Source organism: Chiloscyllium plagiosum, unplaced genomic scaffold (genome assembly GCF_037043375.1).
Source record: "Chiloscyllium plagiosum isolate Xiang-an unplaced genomic scaffold, Cpla_swu_hap1 HiC_scaffold_24, whole genome shotgun sequence".
In the NCBI taxonomy this organism is placed as follows: Eukaryota; Metazoa; Chordata; class Chondrichthyes; order Orectolobiformes; family Hemiscylliidae; genus Chiloscyllium; species Chiloscyllium plagiosum.
Window position 1 is genome coordinate 20,478,743 of NW_028270162.1, and position 17,300 is coordinate 20,496,042.

The 17,300-nt window shown below is 44.3% G+C and overlaps 1 protein-coding gene across 1 annotated transcript; it reads right to left on the bottom strand.

Moving 5' to 3' along the window:
- Window positions 1-2,078: 2,078 nt before the first annotated feature.
- LOC122546583 (2'-5'-oligoadenylate synthase 1A-like) lies at window positions 2,079-17,063 on the bottom strand. Its single transcript, XM_087999977.1, has 6 exons — window positions 16,812-17,063; window positions 12,678-12,978; window positions 11,872-12,047; window positions 7,065-7,315; window positions 4,599-4,731; window positions 2,079-3,390 (listed from the first exon to the last, which is right to left on the bottom strand). Exons 1-6 carry the CDS (start codon window positions 17,001-17,003, stop codon window positions 2,917-2,919), a joined length of 1,527 nt encoding a protein of 508 aa, XP_087856103.1. The 5' UTR covers window positions 17,004-17,063; the 3' UTR covers window positions 2,079-2,916.
- Between the last annotated feature and the right edge of the window lie 237 nt (window positions 17,064-17,300).

The following is a 17,300-nucleotide window of genomic DNA, read 5'->3' on the forward strand; positions in this document are numbered from 1 at the left end:
CAACTGGAAGCTCAAGGTCTTTTTTGCGGATGAAGGTAGGTGTTCTGCAAAACGGTCACCCAGTCTACCCTACATGGAATGGAATGAGAAGCAGAGTGTGACAATGTACAGACAAGGACAGAACGCCCCTGGTGCTCACCTTCCACCCTACCAACCTTCGCATAAACCAAATCATCCACCGACATTTCCGCCAACTCCAAACTGACTTCACCACCAGGGATATATTTCCCTCCCCACCCGTTTCTGCCTTCTGCAGAGACCGTACCCTCCGTGACTACTTGGTCAGGTTCACGGACCCCCCACCCCCACCACCCCTACAACCCACCCTCCCGTCCTGGCACCTTCCCCTGCCACCGCAGGAATTGCAAAATCTGTGCCCACACCTTCTCCCTCACCTCCATCCAAGGCCCTAAAGGAGCCTTCCACATCCATCAATGTTTTACCTGCACATCCACCAATATCATTTATTGTATCCGTTGCTCCCGATGCGGTCTCCTCTACATTGGGGAGACTGGACGCCTCCTCGCAGAGCGCTTTAGGGGACATCTCTGGGACACCCGCACCAATCAACCACACCGCCCTGTGGCCCAACATTTCAACTCCCCCTCTCACTCTGCCGAGGACACTGCCGCTCCCTCACCACCTGATGCCTGGAGGAAGAACGCCTCATCTTCTGCCTCAGAACACTTCAACTCCAGGGTATCAATGTGGACTTCAACTGTTTCCTTCACCCACCTCACCTCAGATCCAAACCTTCAGCTCAGCACTGTCCCCATGACTTCTCCTACCTGCCTATCTTCTTTTCCACCGATCCACTCCACCCTCCTCCCTGACCTATCACTTTAATCCCCTCCCTCACTCACCTATTGCACTCTATGCTACTTTCTCCCCACCCTCACCCTCCTCTCATTTATCTCTCCACCCTTTAGGCACTTTGCCTGTATTCCTGATGAAGGGCTTTTGCCCGAAACGTCGATTTTACTGCCCCTCGGATGCTGCCTGAACTGCTGTGCTTTTCCAGCACCAGTCTAATCCAGAATCTGGTTTCCAGCATCTGCAGTCATTGTTTTTACCTAATGTACAGACAAGGTAACTATGGGTGTTGGTCGGTTTGTAATGGATATTGGTGTCAGTCTATCCTAGAAATGGAAACAGAGATGTCGAAGAAGGGAAAGATTGAGTCAAGTGGACCAGGTGAAAGTGAGAGTGGGGTGGAAATTGGAAGTGAAATTGATAAACTTTTCCAATTCCAGACAAGAAGGGGAAGCAGCACTGATGATATTATCGATATATCAGAGAAAGAGTTCTGGGTGAGGGCCAGCATAGGACTGGAACAAGAAATGTTCCACATACCCCACAGAGATAGGCATAATTGGGGCCCATGTGGGTAAACATGGTCATTTCTCTATCCTGAGGAAAGTGAGAGGAGTTAAGAGAAAACTTGCTCAGGGTGAGGACGAGCTTACCCAGGCGGAGGGTGGTAGTGGTGGAGATGGTTTGATCCTTTTTTCCCAGGAAGAAGCAGAGAGCTCTGAGGCCATCCTGATCTGGGATGGATGTGTAAAGGGATTGCATATCCATGGTCAAGAGAAGGTGGATGGAGTCTGTAACTGGAAATTCTGAAACTCCTGTAAAGTTTTAGAGGAATCGCGTACGTAAATGGGAAGGGACTGGACAAGGGGAGGGAAAAAAATCGAGTTAAGGTTAGTAAGAGAAAGCAACATGACAATGAAAAGTTAGTGCTGATTAGCTGTAAACGGATTGTGATTAGGAGAGGAGTTGCCATGGACAAAAACCATTATAGGAAGGACTGCTAGTTAACTGCCAAGCTTTACTTCAATTTTAAACAAGCCGGTCAGAGTCTAAACTGTCAAGAAAGTAACAAGAGAACAGCTGTCACCTATTACGTTGAGTTGAAACAGGCACAGTGTATGGACATGTTGACAGGCATCATCTGAAAGGTACTCGTGATCTGGAACTATTATGAAAAGAGTCTAAGAATAATATCCATTAGATTATCTGCAGGTCCAGAAACAAATCTCAAACTGAATGAGTAAATGAACTGATTAACAAACTCATTATTGTCAAAGACCTTTATTTAGCAATATTACATATTCAGTCTGTTGTGATTTTGCACAGTAGATTCAATTGTAACCTCCAAAAAAGATAGAGAGAATTTTTTTAAAAAAAGAAATTAGATAGGTTCTTCAAATTTCCAGATTCAAAATGATGGTCTGAATGGCTTTGCTTCAATTGTATAAATTCTACGATACAATTGACTATTGTAATAGATAATACATACTTAACAAATAACATTCCTACCTTACTTTAATGTGTAAAACATTCCAAACAGCAAGTAAGTACATAATCAATAAAGGTACAAAATCATTCTGTAATTAAAAAGAGCTTATTAATTCACTGCTGCAGTTGGCAACAGAATTTGTGCAATAAAAATAATGCAAATGTGTGTTATTTCATTAATTTTGAGAGAAAGGCCACTTGTTGCCATCTCCAATGTGCAATGCAGAACAGACAGGAGGAGCAAATTATTTCCAAACTACAGGCTGATCCCAAAAACCTCAGGCAGTGATTGGTCACATTAACAAACCTGGAGGAGCAGTGGAAGAAATCACATTCAAATAAGAAAGTATTCCAGTCAAAGTATCATTCCCTGCAGTGATTAAAAGTAGAATATATATTTCAAAATGCACAGGGTCATCCCACTTTAAACATTACTTGAAGTCTCATCTCATTCTCAACATTAATTTCATTTTAATTTTTGTATTTTCAGATACATATAAATCAGTGAAAAGGATTAATATGTAGTACTTATATTTACGACATGTTCCAAATAAATCCAGTTGATAAGATGTCTCATTAAAATGTGTTTTAAACGTTTTAATATTGCGTTGATTTTCAAGATGCCTTGCCCCCGCGGAGACGCAAGTTGATGTCAATGGTACAATGTTGATCAATGCCGTAGTATTCCAGCGTGTGGCTATCTTCTAGTGTTCGTGACTGAAAGGTCAGGTAATATTGGCTTGGAGAAATGCCCTCCAGATTTTGGATCTTATTTTTCAGGCTCAAAACCTTGTCATTCGGGGACACATTAATTTCTAGGTTACGTCCATTTGGATGCCTTACAAATATCTCCATTGAGCTTGTCACAAGTAGGTGGAGCTTTGCATCAAAGAATATTCCAGAATCCAATAAGGTTTTGCCACCATTCAGAATAGTTTCATTGACCATCAGGCGTTGTTGGTGAACTGGAATGCCCCAGTTTTGCTGGATTTGATTCTTGATCATTAAAATGTTGGTGTCACTGTTGGCCATCAGGGGTAATGAGGAGCCATTCAGGCTAATCACAGTGATTTCAAACTGTGCCATTGGCTAAAACGGTTAAAAGAAAATTGTTTTTGGGGCTGGAAAGACAGTTGTCTGTGTTCGTTTGTTAAATACAAATACAACAATAAGTATATTTTTCAATTTTATTCCCCATCTCTCCTGATTCTTGTTGTGATGATAAATAGAACATTTGTGTCAAGCATTTTATTGTCAGTAAAGACAGAACTTTGTTCACCCCCATTTCACAAAGTCTGATCTAGTACTTGATGTCCCACACTCAATATTTTTGGTTGGTCGGAATCTCAACAGATTCTTTGCACTTACTCTCAAGTCTGCTCTATTTTTAACAAGTCGGAATCTATCATTTATTCCCTCCTCTATCCAATGCCTCACCAGCTTCCCTTCAAATGTATCTATACTATTTGCTTCAACCACCCCCATTGCAGGGAGTTCCACCTTCCCATCTAGTTATGCTCTTCCCCACATGAGGTAACATTGTCTTTGAATCCACTCAGTTAAAACCTGTCATTATTTTAATGATTGCTACTGCAAAATCCCCTCAGCCCTCTTTTTTTCTTACCATTTCTTTCCTGAAATGTGTACAAACATATTTTTATCATTATCCTTCTCAATATTTTCTTCACCTGCTCCAGTGTCCTTTAGATCCTTTTTATAATATCATGACCAGGATGCATTCAGATTTCAAGGTCAACAATAAGTTGCCCACTTTTTGACTCCATGGCTCCAGGAATAAATCCTTGTGCTTGGTTTGCTTCCTGGCTGCTATCAATAATCTGTGGAGCCATCTCTGGTGATTGATGTAATTGCAATCCACGCTACCTGTGTTCCACTACCCCACCTAGTGTTCACTTTTAAAATGATAAGTGACATCCCTATTATCCCTGTCAATGTACAGTTTCATGTTGATCAAGTATGGCTTTCTGTTTGTCAATGACTTGTTTCTTTGCCAAGTCTGTTAAAGTCCTACTGTGATTTGCTACCATGTCCCTCAATATTGACTATACTCTGCAATCAGGTGTCATCCATAAATTGGTCATGTACAGTACGAACAGCAAAAGATCCATCACTGATTCTTGTGAAGCACGATTTCCCACCTTCTGACTCTATAGAACACCCAGGATATGCTTTCTGGCTTGAAGTCAAGAGAAGGAACTGTGTCATTTAACAATTCAATCTCCAGAATTTCTACACGAAACAGTGTCCCGTGTCAAGCGTCTCCTAAAACTATTTACCTGGACCTTCCATGCTTGGACTCCAGAGACACATGAAGAGCTGAGACATTTCTTGGCCTCCTTGACCATCACGTTCCATCCATCAGACGAAGCCACATTATTAGTTGGATCGGCCGGGTCAAGGATTATTGGTCTGCAAAATAAAACCACATCAAATAATTGTTATAAACCATCGACCTGAGTTTCTGAGCAAAGTCACACTGAGTTTAATGGTGATTATTGTTATTAGTGTGGAAAGAATCCAGCAATCTGTGATGAAGTAGTGATGCCCCATGAGTTATGAATACCAGAATTTGCGATCCTCAGCCAAAGCTTTGTTGTTAACCTCTGCAGGTATTTCAGGGACTTTCTACTTTACCGTATTATTGAGGAATTAAACTCACAGCAGGAATTGACTGTCACAACTCAGGCACTTGCTTGCCTCAATTGTCTCAAAGCAAGTTTCATGTGGTAAACTGATACAGAAATTTATCAAGCAGTTCACTTAAAAAAAATTGTCTTCCTTCTGCCTTCCTTCACTTCTGAGGAAACTAGCACATTTCTTCTCACTCAGTTTAATGCTCTGAAACCTCATGCCAGATTGCTTTAAATCCAGCCATTGATGAATTCAAAGCATTCGGAGTCCAGATCCTTCACTTCACCTTTATTAGTGACTTTATTTGGGCCGTGATGTGCTTTCAATCCCATTCACTGGATCCACACAAGATTCAATAAATACAACAGAGAAAGGTCTTTCTAGATGGATAATATAATCTTTCAAATCTAACTGTGTTGGTAATTATATTGGTTAACACTTTTATAACATTTGAATATTTTAAGTATTCCACAATGCTCATGGAGTGGAGTAGACACTGACCATTACTATAATGTGAGGGTTTGAACAATGGTCTCCAGGACACTATTCAAAATGAGATTAAAAGAAGTGAAAATGTTTATGGAGAGCTCTATAATGATTAGATTCCCTACAGCGTGGAAACAGGCCCTTCAGCCCATACCGGCCCTCCAAAGAGTAACCCAGCCAGACCCATTTCCCTTTGACTAATGCAATTTAGCATGGCCAATTCACCTGGTCTGCGAGACGAAACCAGAGCACCCGGAAGAAACCCACAGGGAGAATGTACCAACTCCACACCAGACAGTCGCCCGAGGCTAGAATTGAACCTGGGACCCTGATGCTGTGAGTTAGCAGTGCTAACCACTGAGCCACTCTGCTGCCCTGAATATGGCACCAATCTGATGTAAAATTCTGAAGAAGGGTCACAAAACATTACCTCTGTTTTCTATCCAGAGATGCTGCCAGAGCTGCTGAGTTTCTCCAGTAATTTCTATTATTTTTGTTTTCAATCTCCAGCATGAGCATTTTTTTTGTTTTATTTTAGTGTCTTAAAGCTTTGATGCGAGTGGAAAATAAGAGAAAGGACAGTACACAGGAGGTTGAGGATATGAGCTGGAACAATAGGTGGAGGGTGTTACAGTCACAAAGTATAGTAAACAAATGAGGTGATTTGGAGGTTTGTAAACAAAGGGAAAGATTTTAAGACTTGGAAGCATTAATTGGGGAAGGAGCTAGAGGCAGAGGTTTGATTTGATGTTAAAAGCATGAGAATGAGAATTCATGAATGAGAATGCCGTCCAACCTGAGGGCTCAGGAGCACATTTTCACAACAAAACCAGTGTTATGGGTTATTACTGACTCCTATCATTGATCTGTACATGCATTACATTTAAGTAACAAAGTCAGCATATCCCTTACTTGTCACCCAAAGATGCCACAAGATAGGTATTAAAGATCAATTAGATCACTAAATGTCCTGCAATCTGCTTCCTTACTTGAGAGTTCTCTGAACGAACATAGAACATTACAGCGCAGTATAGGCCCTTCGGCCCTCGATGTTGCGCCGACCTGTTATACCAATTTGAATCCCATCTAACCTACACTATTCCATGTACGTCCATATGCTTGTCCAATGATGACTTAAATGTACTTAAAGTTGGCGAATCTACAACCGTTGCAGGCAAAGCATTCCATACCCTTACTACTCTCTGAGTAAAGAAACTACCAGTGACATCTGTCCTATATCTATCACCCCTCAATTTAAAGCTGTGCCCCCTCATGCTCGCCGTCACCACACTTGGAAAAAGGCTCTCCCTGTCCACCCTATCTAACCCTCTGATTATCTTATATATCTCTATTAAGTCACCTCTCAACCTTCTTCTCTCTAACGAAAACAGCCTCAAGTCCCTCAGCCTTTCCTTGTCAGACCTTCCCTCCATACCAGGCAACATCCGAGTAAATCTCCTCTGCACCCTTTCCAAAGCTTCCACATCCTTCTTATAATGCAGTGACCAGAACTGTACACAATACTCCAAGTGTGGCCGCACCAGAGTTTTGTACAGCTGCAGCATAACCTCATGAATTGGAACAGTTCTAACTGGTTTAGGTTAAAAGATATTTGAAGCTTTTACCTGCTGCCACAGAGTTTCTTACGTAGAAAATTTACAATGTCTTGATTGTTGACATTGTAACGGTCGGTCCAGTAAATATGCAGATTTTGATAGTTGCAGATCAGCTCAAGGACTGTCCGAAAACCTTCAGCAGTGACAAATCTCTCAGTCCCGTTGCCTTGCTCCCAGGCGTAGATAGTCAGCAGCTCCACCGCATACTTAGCACGCAGACGTTGACCAGGAGCCAGCTCAGATTCCCGTGGCTTGACATACTAAATGGTTAATGTACAGACACAACATGACATTAAAATTATTCATGCCAACGCCCACCTTGTATTTCTGTTTCTGCCTCTGTGAACCTTAACATTCCTGACGTGGCCTCCATTTTTCTTACATCCCCTCCCACGGACATATCTTGTTTGTGTTTTGTTGTCTTTGCTCTCAGCAACATGGACCCATTTTCTCCTTTTCATGCCTTTAATTATAACTGGTTTTATCCCTGGCAATCTCTCCTTCACCACCATTAGCCACCCTTCACATTTTGCTCTGGGTTCCCTCACTATTTGTTTGAGTCACTTCTCCTGCCCATCTGTCAACAGCATAAAAACCACAATTTTCTCATGTATAGTTGATTCCATTAGTTCTGCATTTTGGAACTCTGGGTACTAAACCATTGGATGCAGCCTTTGCTATTGAGAAGATTAATCACGTTAATACAATTTTCATTTGCCTGTTCGAATAATCTGAGATGATCAATCCAGGCACAAGGGAATGTAAAAGATTAAGGATGAAATCCCATATCCTCGCTTTAAATATAAAACCATGTTCAAATATAGAGAATAGAATGGAATCCCAGCAGTGCGGAGACAGGCCCTTCAGACGAACAAGTCCACACCAACCCTCCGAAAAGTATCCTACCCAAGCCCATTCATCTACCCTTTTATTCTACATTTACACATTCAGCAGAGGTCTCACCTTCGTTCCCACACGTTCTCGGGTCAATGAATTCAATACACGGCGCCTAACTCCGCCCCCCGGCCGAGTTCCGTCACCGCGCCTAACCCCGCCCCCCCGCCGGTCTCCATCACCATGTCCAACTCCGCCCCCAAGCCGACCTCTGTCCCCGCCCCCAGGCCTAACCCCGCCCCCACATCCAGCTCCAGCCCCACACCAGGTCCTAGCTCCCCGCCCTGCCGATGTGTTCACCATCCCTCCACACTTGCCCCTCTCTGAGGATGAAAGATCAGTCCTCAGCAGAGGTCTCACCTTCGTTCCCACACGTTCTCGGGTCAATGAATTCAATACACGGAGTGACACCGAACAATTCTTCCGCCGCCTTCGCCTCCGTGCCTTCTTCTTCAATCAAGACTCTCGCCCACCCTCTGACGACCCCTTCTCCCACCTCCAACACACCCCGTCCACCTGGACACCCCGTGCTGGCCTCCTACCTGCCCTCGACCTCTTCATAGCAAACTGCCGCCGCGATATTAACCGCTACCTGAACTCCCCCACCCCTCCCACCCACTCCAACCTCTCACCCTCGGAACGCGCAGCCCTCCACTCCCTCCGTTCCAACCCCAACCTCACCATCAAACCAGCTGACAAGGGAGGCGCAGTAGTAGTTTGGCGCACTGACCTTTACACCGCTGAGGCCAAACGCCAGCTCGCAGATACCTCCTCCTACCGTCCCCTTGACCATGACCCCACCCCCCACCACCAAACCATCATCTCCCAGACCGTCCATAACCTCATCACCTCAGGGGACCTCCCATCCACCGCCTCCAACCTCATAGTCCCACAACCCCGCACCGCCCGTTTCTACCTCCTGCCCAAAATCCACAAACCTGACTGCCCCGGACGACCCATCGTCTCAGCCTGCTCCTGCCCAACCGAACTCATCTCGGCATACCTCGACACGGTCCTGTCCCCATTAGTCCAAGAACTCCCCACCTACGTTCGTGACACCACCCACGCCCTCCACCTCCTCCAGGATTTCCGCTTCCCCGGTCCCCAACGCCTCATCTTCACCATGGACATCCAGTCCCTGTACACCTCCATCCCCCATCACGAAGGACTCAAAGCACTCCGCTTCTTCCTTTCCCGCCGTACCACCCAGTACCCTTCCACCGACACCCTCCTTCGACTGACCGAACTGGTCCTCACCCTGAACAACTTTTCTTTCCAATCCTCCCACTTTCTCCAAACAAAAGGAGTAGCCATGGGCACCCGCATGGGCCCCAGCTATGCCTGCCTCTTCGTAGGGTATGTGGAACAATCCATCTTCCGCAACTACACTGGCCCCACCCCCCATCTTTTTCTTCGCTACATTGATGACTGTATCGGCGCTACCTCGTGCTCCCACGAGGAGGTTGAACAGTTCATCCACTACACTAACACCTTCCACCCCGACCTCAAATTCACCTGGACAGTCTCGGACTCCTCCCTCCCCTTCCTAGACCTTTCTGTTTCTATCTCAGGCGACCGAATCAACACGGACATCTACTACAAACCAACCGACTCCCACAGCTAACTGGACTACACCTCCTCCCATCCTGCCCCCTGTAAAAACGCCATCCCATTCTCCCAATTCCTTCGTCTCCGCCGCATCTGCTCCCAGGAGGACCAGTTCAAAATACGTACAACACAGATGGCCTCCTTCTTCAAGGACCGCAATTTCCCCCCCGACGTGGTCGACGGTGCCCTCCACCGCATCTCCTCCACTTCCCGCTCCTCCGCCCTTGAGCCCCGTCCCTCCAACCGCCACCAGGACAGAACCCCACTGGTCCTCACCTACCACCCCACCAATCTCCACGTACAGCGCATCATCCGCCGTCACTTCCGCCACCTCCAAACAGACCCCAGCACCAAGGATATATTTCCCTCCCCTCCCCTATCAGCTTTCCGTAGAGACCACTCCCTCCGCGACTCCCTTGTCAGATCCACACCCCCCACCGACCCAACCTCCACTCCCGGCACCTTCCCTTGCAACCGCAGGAGGTGCAACACTTGCGCCCACACCTCCCCCCTCACTTCTCTCCAAGGCCCCAAGGGAAACTTCCATATCCGCCACAGATTCACCTGCACCTCCACCCACATCATCTACTGCATCCGCTGCAGCCGGTGTGGCCTCCTCTATATTGGGGAGACAGGCCGCCTACTTGCGGAGCGATTCAGAGAGCACCTCTGGGCCACCCGGACGAACCAACCCAACCAACCTGTAGCACAGCATTTCAACTCCCCCTCCCACTCCACCGAGGATATGCAGGTCATTGGACTCATCCACCGCCAAACCACAACAACCCGACGGTCGGAGGAGGAGCGTCTTATCTTCTGACTGGGAACCCTCCAACCGCAGGGGATGAACTTGAACTTCACCAGTTTCTTCATCCCCCCTCCCCCCACCTTGTCTCAGCCGGATCCCTCCAGCCCGGCACCGCCTTCCTGACCTGCAGTCTTCTTCTTGACCTCTCCGCCTCCATCCTACTCCGACCTATCACCCTCACCTTGACCTCTTTCCACCTATCACATTTCCAACTCCCCTCCTCCAAGTCCCTCCTCCCTACCTTTTATCTTCTCCTGCTGAACACTCTCTGCTCATTCCTGAAGAAGGGCCTGTGCCCGAAACGTCGAATCTCCTGTTCCCTGGATGCTGCCTGACCTGCTGTGCTGTTCCAGCAATAAAGTTTCAACTTTGATCTCCAGCATCTGCAGACCTCACTTTCTCCACATAACTCCACATACAAAATCATATGTGGGCGGCACGGTGGCACAGTGGTTAGCACTGCTGCCTCGCAGCGCCAGAGACCCGGGTTCAATTCCCGACTCAGGCGACTGACTGTGTGGAGTTTGCACGTTCTCCCCGTGTCTGTGTGGGTTTCCTCCGGGTGCTCCGGTTTCCTCCCACAGTCCAAAGATGTGCAGGTTAGGTGAATTGGCCATGCTAAATTGCCCGTAGTGTTAGGTAAGGGGTAAATGTGGGTTTCGCTTCGGCGGGTCGGTGTGGACTTGTTGGGCTGAAGGGTCTGTTTCCACACTGTAATCTAATCTAAAAAACTAATGCACCTAATCAACACATCCCTGAACACTATGGGCAATTTAGCATGGCCAATTCACCTAACCTGCACATCTTTAGACTGTGGAAGGAAACCAGAGCGCCCGGAGGAAACATGTAGACACAGGGAGAATGTGCAGACTCCGGACAGACAGTCGCCTGAGGCTGGAATCAAAACCGGGTGCCTGGTGCTGTGAGGCAGCAGTGCTAACCACTGAGCCACTGTGCTACCCAAATATGAGCAGGTTAAAGGACTGGCCTCCACCCCTGATCTGTAATCAATTTGAATACAGCTCCTCCACACAATATGGCATCAGGGAATTTTTTCATGACTACACTAGAGAATCAAGATCTGATTCTGAGATGTATTTAACCGAAGCTGAAGGTGTACAGGATCTGCCCTTTCTCTAAAGTCATTCTAGCAACTTCGAGTAAAGCCAGTTTCTTGAAGAGAGGAGGTTAAATTGTTCAACTTTTAAAAATATGGGTACTTCTTTTATATGGCTTCAGACAACAACCAGGTCTTTTATTGCACCTTTAGCAGAGGCTGGAGGAGTTCTGAGAGAAACCGCTCATAGGAGCATTCCTTCAAAGATTCTGCCAATCCTTTTCTATGCAAACAAGCATTCTAGGCAAGTGTTCACAGGTTTTTAATAAGGACGAAGCCCGAATTCATCAGTCATATTTGTCAATGATATAACTATAGAAACACCATCTTTTTATATGTGGCGCTACAATCTCCCTACATTCTTCAAGCCATGTTCCCCAGTCACTCACCTCTTTGTACCAATATTTTAGCAGGCGAATCAAGTCTTTAAGTTTTGCATTACGTTGCTTCACAAAATTCCTCTGAAGCTCAGTAAAACATGCAGAAAATTCCCCACATGGATCACCATTTTCGCTTACGAATTTTATTAGCCTGAGATGGGCTGTATTTCCATTTGATGATCCTTCTGTAGGAAATTAAACATTTGATGAGGAACAGAAACTGTGGCATTTGTGGTCAGATATAAGCTAGAGATTGAACACCTAAGCATTTACATCCTTTCTCACTGTCTAAACACACCTCCCCAATTAAGCTGCAATTTACTCAACTTAACTCACTACACATGTGGTTCACAATCTGTTCTCCTTTAAGCTAGAGACATTAAATGCAGATTTGATCACTACTTCAAACATCTCAGTTCAGTTTGCAAATATAAGCTAAGCCTGTCATACAAATAGACAAATTAAAATTAAGAGTTGGCACTCGACTTCATGAGCTTGCTCTCCTGCTCAATAAGATCACGGTTCAATCTGATTATTCCACATTCTGATCTGTCTTTGATCCCTTTTTCATATCTTTTTCATGTGCATGTCCTCTATCATATTGTTAAAAAAAATGCAATTTAAGGATGATTGCCACTACTGAGATGTTTGGGCCTAGATAAATATACAAAAGCTAATTGCTCCATCGCCTTAACTAGAAACAGGACATGTTATGAAACAATGTGAATAATAGTCAATCTCCTTGACTAGCAGAGGTTTGTGAAAGAACTAAAATTATACTGGAGCTTAAAAATTACATGAACATAAATTCTTACCCAGTGCATCAAAGGCTGGCAAAATATCAAATTTCACACTGTCTGAGTATTTCTTCTTTGATTTTAGAGCAAAGCTCAATGATTTTGGTGGGATGTTGCTGTTCGATACAAGAGTTATGTTGATGTCACTAATCTTATTAGCAATGCTTCGTGCACACTCTGTCAATACTTGTTGACATCCTTCAAGAATTTCCTCTCTCTTGTTTCTCTGCTCCTCAAAACTCTGGAAAAAGTTGAGGAAGACAACAAGATCTGCATCTGAACCATTCCTTAAAGCCGTTCCTTTGCCTGAAGACCCTCCCTGCAGAGGAGAAAGGATAGAAAAAATGTTTCTGAACATTTCAATGATCAACGAATTTGGCCATTTCAGAAATTTTAAATACATTTGTCTAAGCACTGCTGGCTATCTATACCATTGTGTTAGGGACAGCATTCACATCGGTATACTTTTTGCTGCTATTTCCATGGTGTTTTTCTCCTCATGTCCTCTTTTTGTGAAGGTGCCATCACATGATAGGTCACAGCACTACAAGGTTGCAAGATGGAGGAAAACATTGTCGCTGTACGAGCTGCTCTTTCTTTGAGGTATTTTCAGTGTTGGAGCTGATTTCCTTGAATTCTATGATCAGTAATTATTGTTTTATAAGCTGTTGCATTGTTTTGGAACTTTGGGGAAAAAATGATCAAAATAACAGCACTTTAAAAAGGAGGAAGGGAGCTCAAGGCAGGTGAGTCAAATGGAGCAGTAAATCTGCACAGCTGTCTGACTCAATAGTAGAGGTAAAAACAACCTACACAGCTAACTGCCTCTGCTGCTTGGTTTCAAGTATCTCTGCACATTGTTCATTTTTTTTAGACAAACTCCAAACAGTGAAATTCACAACCGACCTTGGAGAAACCTTACAGGAGGGGTGCAGCAAAGTAGCAAATTTTTCAGTGTAACCTTACTGGTTTTGTAAATCTACAATAGTGAGCAGAGTGGGGTTTTTTTGATTTTTTTTATTGAGATCTGTCTCTGGATTAAACTTTTAAAATACAAAAGCATTGGTGCTAAGTTAGCCTAGGCATCGTTTTTAGACCAGTAAGACATGACTATTTTCTAGGTGTGTAGATTATTAAGTTACAAAGATGTCCTTCAGTAAAGTAATATGCTCTTCCTGTCGGATGTGGGCGATTAGAGAGAGCATCGATGATAATGTCTGCAGGAAGTGTGTTTGGTTGTGAACTCATCAGATCGCATGGATAAATTGGAGTGGCAGTTAGAAACAGTGCAGAATTTTCAGGATTTAGGGGATGTGAGGGATAGCAGTTGCAGGAAGGGAGATAAACCAACGATACAATCAGGTACATTTACATTACATTACATTACAATGTGGAAACAGGGCCTTCGGCCCAACAAGTCCACACCAACCCGACGAAGCGTAACCCACCCATAATCTTACATTTACCCCTTACCCCTTACCTAACACTATGAGCAATTTAGCATGGCCAATTCACCTGACCTGCACATCTTTGGACTATGGGAGGAAACCGGAGCACCCAGAGGAAACCCATGCAGACACGGGGAGAACGTGCAAACTCCACACAGTCAGTCACCTGAGGCGGGAATTGAACCCGGGTCTCTGGTGCTGTGAGGCAGCAGTGCTAACCACTGTGCCACCGTGCCGCCCACATGGTAGATGGGTTATATCCAAACAGGGTAGGAGAGGGAGACAGGTAATACAGGAATCTTGTGTGGCTGTCCTCATCTCAAACAAGAATGCTGTTTTGGAAAATGTAGGGGGTGGGGGCTATGGACCCTCAGGCGAATAGACTGCTGAAAGCCAGGGAGGGGGGGACACACACACATTCAGGGAGACAGTGAGGAAAGAGATTAATCTGAGACTGATACAGTTGGGAAAGGGGGCAAGTCAAACAGTCAGGACGGGTAGGAACAAAGTAGAGGATAAGGTAGGCCTGATAAATGTAACTACGTTTATTTCAATGCAAGAGGCCTAACAGGGAAGGCAGATGAACTCAGGGCATGGTTGGGAACATGGGACCGCAATATCTTAGTAATTGCAGAGCCATGGCTCAGGGATGGACAGACTGGCACCTTAATGTTCCAGAGTATAGATGCTATAGGAAGGACAGAAAGAGGAACATGAGAGGAGGGGAAATGGTGATTTTGCTTGGGGATAATATTATGCTGCACTTAGGGAAAATATTCCTGGGAATAAGTCCAGGGAAGTTATTTGGGTGGAATTGAAAAATAAGAAAGGGATGATCACCTTATTAGGATTAGACTATAGACACCTCAAGAGTCAGCGGGAAATTGAGAACCAAATCTGTAAGGAGCTCTCCGTTTTCTGTAAGAATAATAGGGTGGTTATGGGAGGGAATTTCAACTTTTCAAACATAGACTGGGACTGCCATAGAGTTAAGGGCTTGGATGGCGAGGAATTTGTTAAGAAATGGATGAGTTGGGCTGATGGATCCGTTTCCATGCTATACAGCTTTATGAATCTCTGCAACTTTAACACGTTAGTCTGTAGTTGACAGAGTGGTGTTGTTGCCCTGGGCAATATTTTGGACAGTTATTGGCAAGGTTGATGTCAAATCAGAAGCAGTCAAACAAACCTCTTTTTATGCACAAAAATAAAATAACAAAACGAAAATTAGACCCTGTGATACTTGGCACGGTGGCTTTTTCCAAAGTGAGCAAATTTGAAAAAGGTTAAAGTCACTAAGTACCACTTTGCTGTGATTTGTTTTCTCCTCCTTCTGGTAAACGAGAGTTAATATGACAGACACACTCGGTTGAACGTTTGGTCAGAGGGTGTTTCAAAATGGCCAGTGTGCCAGTTTCCAAGCAACGTTGCCATGAGGCAGATAGTAAGTTAGGCTCCCTGAGGGATTTGTTAACAGGGGTATTATGGGATGGCTGAGACTTGCCTGGCAGTTTCCAGTTTCCTGACGTGACTGAGGAAAGTTCAATTACCTGGAGGTGGGAGCTCAACAACTGACAGCGGGCCCATTGCTCTATGCAGGACTATGGGTCCTCTCCCTCTCTACATCCTACCTCTACTCTCCCCTCACAACCATTCTCCCCATCACCCCTTCCCCACCAACACCGTCTGACAACCAACCTATCCCACCCAGCACACTAACATCCTCATTGTGAAGTCCTGTTTGAATTAAAGAGTCTAGAAATCAAATGGTTAAGAATTTGTTGGGAGGCCACAATCATACTGATTTGCTGTTTTAGTTACTTCCCTGTTCATACAACTGTATGTTTCTCTGAAGCTGAAAGTCATGTGATTGTCAAAGCTGAAGGCCCAGTCTGTTAATTCCTGTTAAGAGCAGCTATCTCCATGTCAATTTCGGGAGATCCTTGGTCAAGAACCCAATGAATTAACTTCTAAAGTCCCAACTCCTATTATCTGCCAACAAAGACAATTGTGCCCACCATGTTCTTTCTTCATTTTAACTGACTGTAGATTGAGTGCATGATGGCAGAATTGGTGAAATGCAGCAAAAGGAGGGGTGTGCCACACTTTCCCCAGATTGTTGGGTATATTGTATATTGTACTGCCAACATCTGCTTTGAAAGTCACTTTAAGAATTCAAACTATTTTTGATTTCAGAAGCAGATTTACAACACCTTACAATAATTTACTTTTGATTGTTGAACAACTGAAAATAATGATTAAAGAGAAACAGACTTGAAGTAAGTCTTCCCTTCAGCAGATATACATTGAAAGCTGCAGAGTCTTTAAAACAAGCTGATGTTTTAGGCTGAGAAAAACACTTTTAGTCTGATTTTCCTGGTGATTTGTGTCAGTGCCTGGCACACCTACTCCATTTAAATGCACAGAATTCACAGGAAATATTGACAAGCCCATCTCATCCCATTCATTTAAATTGAAATCATGGGGACCCCATCATTTCCCTTGGAACTCTATCTCACATCAGATTCTAGTCCTTTGGAGAGAAGGAAGGATAACATAGACAAGTTGAAAGTTAAAATTGAAAATCTCACAACCATAATAAAAATCAGCTTCATTCTGAAACATTTATAAAGCTCAGAGTATTGTAAGTAGTCATTTACTGTAAATACTAGTCTCATACTGTGTTAAACACAAAGTAACTTACTTTGACGGCTCTGATAACTTTGATCCCAGGTTGTTTGATAAAACATCGGTTCTTTAAAAATTCACAGATTCTGTGTATTGCATTTCTCACTTCGATGTTAAATTCATTCGGCTCCAGGTTTTGTTTAATGAAATCATCCAGCTTCCTCGGTTCAGTTCTGTACAAATGCAAATCCATCTTTCCAGCTTTCATACAAAGTGAAGTTGGTCTAACCACAGCTCTTGTAAACTAGCTGCAAACTCCGCCTCATATATTCGAGAAAAATAGTGAGAGCCAGTTACTAAGACTTTCCATCAAATCGAAGTGACACGTCATTGCTTTATATCTCTACCCAGTTCAAAGTTTACATTTGTGAATTATTTGTTTGGCACTTGATTCCAAGTCAATACCAAATTGGTTTCAATTTCCTCAGAAACTTAGCTTATTTGACTGTTAAGTTTCAGTTTCATTTCTCCATTTACAGAACAGTCAGTAAACACTTGTCACTTG

Bases quoted from the DNA above. Each gene is read 5' to 3' on its own strand.
- LOC122546583 (XM_087999977.1), bottom strand. From the start codon at position 17,003: ATGAAAGCTGGAAAGATGGATTTGCATTTGTACAGAACTGAACCGAGG. The intron at 7,316-11,871 runs GTGAGTGACTGG...TTAACCATTTAG, and splicing joins TAAAATATTGGTACAAAGAG to TATGTCAAGCCACGGGAATC. The intron at 4,732-7,064 runs GTAAAAGCTTCA...TTTATTTTGCAG, and splicing joins AAGAAACTCTGTGGCAGCAG to ACCAATAATCCTTGACCCGG.